This window comes from Maylandia zebra, unplaced genomic scaffold (genome assembly GCF_041146795.1).
Source record: "Maylandia zebra isolate NMK-2024a unplaced genomic scaffold, Mzebra_GT3a scaffold02, whole genome shotgun sequence".
Taxonomy (NCBI): domain Eukaryota; kingdom Metazoa; phylum Chordata; class Actinopteri; order Cichliformes; family Cichlidae; genus Maylandia; species Maylandia zebra.
Genome location: NW_027490032.1, coordinates 1,243,095 through 1,250,320, shown reverse-complemented (window position 1 = coordinate 1,250,320; position 7,226 = coordinate 1,243,095). Strand labels below are relative to the sequence as shown.

Below are 7,226 nucleotides of genomic sequence, written 5' to 3'. Positions count from 1 at the left end.
TATATTTTTTTGCTATATTACTAATGAAATATTCACACGAAATACAAGAATGTGAACATTCTACACATGATGCAATAACAGTGAGTGTAATAAATTCTCTCACAGCTCATTTGACTGTGAGTCCCAGCAGCTCTCAGTTGTTTGAGAACGAGTTTGTGTCTCTGAGCTGTGAGGATGTTCAAAGCTCTGCTGGATGGACTCTGAGGAGAAACACAAGTCAAGACATCAGTAGTGAGTGTGGACCTGGTTGGGGAAAACCAGCTGGTTCTTCTTGTAACATCAGCTACACTGACACAGTTGACAGTGGAGTTTACTGGTGTGAGTCCAGAGAGGGTCCCATCAGTAACATGGTTAACCTGACAGTCACTGGTAAGCTGAGTGTGTGGAGTTAGTGTTGATGAAGCTGTGTGTAAATGGATGAAATGCTGTAGTTTGTCTCTGTGTTGAGGTGGATCAGTGATCCTGCAGAGTCCTGTCCTCCCTGTGATGGAGGGAGATGACGTCACTCTGCTCTGTAAAACAAAGACCACTCCCTCCAACCTCACAGCTGCTTTCTATAAAGATGGCTCCCTCATCAGGAAGCAGCCTACAGGTCACATGACCATCCAGCATGTTTCCAGGTCTGATGAAGGCCTCTACAAGTGTGACATCAGCGGTCATGGAGAGTCTCCATCCAGCTGGATCACTGTCACAGGTGACACACTCACCTGTCTGTGTTTCTGCAGCTTTCAACATTCACAATGTGACGACAACTTAATGACTGTGTTTGCTTTATTTTAGGGGAACACACCACCACACCTCCACCTACATCCACACCTCCACCTCGTTCTACTTCTCTTCCTCCATCACTTGCTCCTCCAGTTCTCTTTGTGTTGTCATTTGTTGGGTCAGTCTGTGTTGTGACTTTACTGGTGGTACTGGTTCTGCTGGTGAGACGACTTGTTAAAAGGAAACTTAAAGGTGAGGAGATTTCATGGTTTCTCTCTTTTCAGCTTCAATTTTTAGTCTTACTTCATTCACATAGTAAGCATATATAGCAGCTGGATAGCGTATTCAGCTTTGGAACTTCAGATCATCCCTCCATGATGTCTAGATCCAGTAAGGGTCCCCAGGCTAATCAAGCCTAGCCTACCTTGAACATAAGCAAGCAAGAGCAATAACTGGTGTCATATACTGCCCTTTACTTTCAGTGACAAACAACAATGGAGCCGAAATCAAGCCAATATCAGTCACCATCTAATGCGGGATTTCCCAAGGTGCCCTGTCCACACTGCTGTTATAACTTTGTGTGATTATCAACAAGACTGGCTACAGATCCCGACTAAGGAAAGGAGCAAATCTGAACTACCTCTTCTATATGAATGGCATCAAGCCGTATGCCAAGAGTGATTGATAAAACCTCCAGTTCAGTGGAAGGCTCTAACCTATATTGCCCAAATGAAACATCTTTTGCCTGGCTTTGTATTTGCCATCAGTGACATCCGTAGTGGCTCATTCTGCAGCATTATTTGTCCTTGAGATGCTTTCAAAGAGTTGAGACATACTTCAAGATGACAAACTGATTTCAGGTCACAGACAGGAAGGCAGAGATAAGGAGACAGGGCCTGCTATTACAAGACAAAGATCAACACAGCACTAGCGTAACATCACAAAGTGTTCTGGTTATTGTAGGGACCACAGACCTGTTTTGATGATTGTGGGCCATAGATTGCAGAAGCAGCATGCTTCCACTACCCACATGGCCTACTTTTAATCCTTTGGGGGGCGGGGGTTCAGCTCTGTTTTCAGTTTCAAAACAAGACATTTCTGTATGAAAAAAACTTTTCTGTTCTTGTATCCTGTCTTATTTGTACCTGGGATATGGTGCCTGCATCATCTGCACAGTTGCGTCCTCCCTAAAGCAGCTGTTTCACTGCTAGTCGCTGATTTAAGAAATTTAGTTTTTCATTATGTCCAGTTTGAATACTGGAGACAAAAGAAGGGGATCAAATAATTTTTCATAATAATTAAAATATTAACAGCAGTACTTAAATGACTATCTGCAGTGATGTCCTCTGTGTGTGTTTTATTGTGCAGAGACTGAACCAGCTGCAGTCTACTCAGCAGTGAGAACTGAAGACGTCAGTTATGGACCAATTATCATCATAGAGAAGAAAAGAAAATTAAAGAAAAGAGGTACAGCTGCGCTTCTTTGTCTTCATCATGGATAAAAAATGAGAAAGAGAGTCCAGCAGGTGTTGAGATTACTGTCTGCATGAATGTGACACTGTGTACTAATTACTGTTGAGCAAAGCATCTTTATTTAAACAGGGCTGAAGTCAGTGTGAGATCATCACAGTTTTTTCACGGGACGCAGACACGTTTCTTTCATCAGATTCATAAAGCTGTGTGCGTGCATGCCTCGGCTTTAATTACATTTCCACTCTCATCTGTAGAAGTGAAAGCTCCCGCAATACTTGAAGCAAAGACACCAAGTTAATTGTCCGTTCAGGCTTGTAAGTATGAATGTAGAACTGCACTGATGTCTTCTTTGTGTGTTTTATTGTGCAGAGTGTGATCCAGCTGGAGTCTACTCATCAGAGCAAACTGGAGACGTCAGTTATGGACAAATCACCATCAGAGACAAGGAAACAGATCAAAGACCAGAGGTACAGCTGCTCTTCTTTGTCTCCATCATGGTTCAGAACAAGTGTTTTTTTCCTTCATAAGGCCGATATTTATTCTAAATATTGAGATGCTATTTGATTATCTGTTTATCTATCATCTATCTATCATTCATTACCTTTATGCTAACCATCATTTCAAAGAATTTGAAGTGTGCACTTTGTTTTGAAAACTAAAAAAAAATACTGTGTTAGTGCAGTTTTGCAGTTTTTTAAAACTCAGTTTGCTTTAAAATCATTGTAAGTTTAGTGATCTCTGAGGATATTTAGATGTGTTTGCACTTTTTTGTCTCCATAGAAATGCATGCCTTAGTCTACTTTAGCTTATTAAAGACAGTACTATACCATGTAGGGTATATTTTGTCACAAAGTGCTGCTGTTTGGGTTTGGAGTGTTAGGATCAACTTTTCTAGCTTGAGTAAGAAGGCAAGCCACAGCATTCAGAATTTAATACAATTGCACATAGCTCAACATCAGACATGACCAAAAAATGGTCAGAAATACCAGCGTTGTCGATGTTCATATTACAAATATCCAGAGAAAATGAGAGGACCAAATCCAAAGTATGTCCTTTTTTAAAAAAAATTGTTAGGCGAAATTATAATGATGTAAATGTTTCCAGTCTCCTGGTCACGTTGGTGTACAAGACAGCCCATTGACTTCAAATATATGAACACTTCAGGAAAAGAAAATCATTCCCACTATGAAGATGTCATAGTGAGTGATCCAAACAACACAGCAATGTATTAATGATTAACTGCGTTTGAGATTTTGAGATTTCCCTTCTTCTTGTGTCACACTGTACTATAGTGATGGGATTTCCGGCTCTTTTTAGAGAGCCGGCTCTTTCGGTTCGGCTCACTAAAAAGAGCCGGCTCTTTCGGCTCCGAACCGGCTCTTCAGGTTGTTTTGTTGCTTTAATTAATTTATTATTAACAATAATATAAAATTATGCACAAAAGGAATTACTAACGTAAAAAAAGTGGTTTTATTTGTATATGTTTATATATAAATATATGCGGTGGCCCCTAGAGACAAAACACGTACAAACTCCAAAACACATTTCTAGCATGAACTGAACTTCCAAAGCAGAGCTACTAGATCACTTAAATTACACAATTGAAAGCATGTGTGTATTGTTTGTGTATTTATACACAGGCACTCATATATATTCAAATAATTTAAAAAAAAAGTTCATTTACCTGTTACTACCACACACCAAATCCGGTCGTTGGTACTTGCTGGCTTGTGTAGCCACTAGGTAACAAAAGCTCAACACTGCGCCCAGCATCCTGGAGCACTTCTGTTGTCTTTTGTACGTGTTTTGGAGTTTTTACGTGTTTTGGAGTTTGTACGTGTTTTTACGTGTTTTGGAGTTTGTACGTGCTTCAGAGTTCGTACGTGATTTGAAGTTTGTATGTGCTTTGTCTGTAGGGGCCACTGTAAATATACTTTTATTTTTTCACTCCACATAAAATGTAATAAATAAATCATATAATACAAAAATCAACTATTCACATTTCAACTTTTAACTATTTAAATTTTCAGCTTTTTCCTTTTACAAATTTAAAGTGAAAACAACACAAAACACTGCAAACCACAACACAATTAAATATAAATTATAATATGAAAACAAAAAGAAGATGCATATTCTCTGTCATATGGACCTGCATGAATAAACTTTCTGAATCCTTTATCATCTGCAACCGAAAATAGTTGTGGATGATTACTATACCTTTCTAATGTGACGTTGTTGTCCCTGGCTCTCTTTCTCTTTCTCTCTCTCTCCCTCTGGCTCTGTTCCTGTGCTACTGAGTGTAACTACCGCCCCTCCCCCCTCTGCCCAGCATAAAGCACAAGGCTCAGGTGCGAAGTGAAGCGGAAAAAAAGTGCGAGAGAGAGAGAGAGGGTGAGAGAAAGAAAAAAAAACCCACATGACGGCTCGCGATAAGGAGCCGGCTCGCGTCGTTCATGTCAAAGAGCCGGCTCTAAGAGCCATTTCGTTCGCGAACGACCCATCACTACTGTACTAAGCAATTTGTGGAGAACTCAGGACTATGAGGTGAAACTAAAAAGCTTTTATTGTTGGCTATTCAACAAGTTCAAAGCAAACCACAGAAAAAGACTTCTAGGGGAAACAAGGAGCAGACAACTGTGAAAGTAGAACGGACAACTTGACATGAAAGCAGTGGGAGACAGACAATAAATACACAGCAGGTGATTGAACTGGTGGAAAACACAGAAGGAACAAATTAATGTGACAGAGGACGTTAAATTAAACATGATGTACATGAGTCAAGAGCCCTAACAAAATAAAACAGGAAACAGAACAGTGGGACAGAAAATAAAAATAAAACTCAGAGCAGAACAAGATGAGACAGTAGATCAATATATTATGTATATTTTTTGTATATATATATATATATATATATATATATATATATATATATATATATATATATATGACAAAGCGGAAAAATGGAAAGAAACTAAAAACAAATCAAATACCCTCATAAATGATGATTATTATTATTATTATTATTATTATTATGTATTGCTGATGCCAGAACAATAAACTATATTGTAAAACCTGGGCAAGCAGCCACACTGATTATTTTAACTGAAGGCACATTCTTAAAGTAATAGAGTACTTCTTCGATTTTATCAAGAGTATTTAAAGCAAAACCCATGCATTATTTTAACTGTGACTGGTCCCATGTTGTTTGAACTTTTCAGAGTCGTCGCCTAGTCCTTGCTGAAGTCCAACCACTGGAATCCAACTGCTGTTCCACGTGACCTGAGGACATTCATTACAAATCAGATCTGTATATATTGTCTTTAATCTTTTCAATAAATTCAAGTCAACTCCTACTCAAAGAGAAATTAATGTTTGTGGTAAAATAAAAGCTAAACTTCTTTAATGACTTTAAAGAAAAAAAAAATACATGTATATTTTCATCACCCTGTCTTTCAGCATCTCAGTATGGCCATAACAGCAACATGTATCTATATAATACATGTTATGTGAACAATAAATAACAATCATATCTAGTATATATCTAATATATACATGTAAAGTAATATATTTAACATACTTAGTTACTTGTAGAACCCTGCTGTTGTCTCCACTGCAGTGATCTGTATTCTCTGCAGGACTTTAGTTGGACTTGTTCTTCTCGTGTGGTTCTGTGGGTTTCATGAAGATGTCTGATGGAAAATGTGAACTGTTGTTGCTAACACATGCACATGTCTTCAGTGTAGATCAACAAAAGCTTAAGAACAAAGTGTGGATGTGGTTAATGAGTTTTGATTTAAGGAAATGAATTATGTGAGAATTTAGATGCTGTTTAAACTAAAAAATTCTCCATCAGTAGATAACAGTTTGCATGTGCATCTTAGTTACAGTGTTGTTGATATCTGTGGTTGTCCTTGCACAGGACAGTGAGGACATATGTGCTGTCTATACTCATTCAGTCTGATATGATCTCAGTTTCCATTCAGTCAAAATCGGGGTCAGATTATGCTGCAAAAACAAATGCTCAGAGAAAGACTGATGTACTAAGAGATATACTCAAGTAGAGTTACCAGAATCACCAGGATATTTCCAGCCACTTTAATTATATGCATAATTAGTCAGTTCACAGCCAACTATAGGTGCATTCCAGCAGCATCCACAGACAGCAAAAAGCACTAACCACAGTTTAAAGCACGGTCTGGTGCTGCCATCTAGTGACACTGAAGAGCTCCAACGACTGATTTTAGGATCATTCTGGGTCACTTTAACTGCTGCACGTATTTTTGATTTCGTCTATCTATGTTTACAAAATGTATAGCGCACAGGGAACACAGAAAGACACATCTATACTACAATCATTATAGTATAATGTTGTGGACGTTATAGTGTGACTGATCATTTTAATCTGACATTTCATTCTTTGCTCAACTGCACTGTGAAAAGCACAGATGTATACAGTATTTGTATAAGTTATATACATGCTGCCACTCACAGTGCCCTATGTAATGTTAATGCAAAGTTTCATCAAGCTCAGCCCACTCATCTTAGGGAGCACACAGTCACACATGCATTTCTATGCTGCAGTTACAGTTTTTCTCGATTGGTTTGGCTCATTTCTTGAAACCGAGATGACATTCTCAAAATAACATGGACAAATCTCCGAACCACCTTGCAATTGTTCACAACAGAATGTCATTTTCCATTGGTTTTATCAAATTGCAAATGCTTTAGTACATGTCTCAAGTGACTCTGTGCTTCTTTTCAAATGATTATGTACAAGTAGCTACAGTTAGCACAATGAGCCCACATTTAGCACATTTTCCAAATAAATAGATCTTGCCGATCTAAACTGATTAGTTGATTTGTCAGTGAAATGGTTACTCACTCCAAAACATATCAGCATGGTTTCATTGTGTAAGTCATCATATGCACAATTGTCTGTTCAACTGTCAAAATTAGTCAAAGATATAATACCATGAAAGAATATCTTGGAACATTTGATAAAGTTATGACAGTACTTGACAATCAATCAGGTGAAATTAGAACTA

The 7,226-nt window shown here is 38.2% G+C and overlaps 1 protein-coding gene across 1 annotated transcript; it reads left to right on the top strand.

The window, feature by feature from the left end:
- Positions 1-243: 243 nt before the first annotated feature.
- LOC143415664 (uncharacterized) lies at positions 244-5,532 on the top strand. Its single transcript, XM_076881016.1, has 6 exons — positions 244-369; positions 449-694; positions 781-960; positions 2,077-2,175; positions 2,551-2,648; positions 5,400-5,532. Exons 1-6 carry the CDS (start codon positions 348-350, stop codon positions 5,457-5,459), a joined length of 705 nt encoding a protein of 234 aa, XP_076737131.1. The 5' UTR covers positions 244-347; the 3' UTR covers positions 5,460-5,532.
- Positions 5,533-7,226: the final 1,694 nt, after the last annotated feature.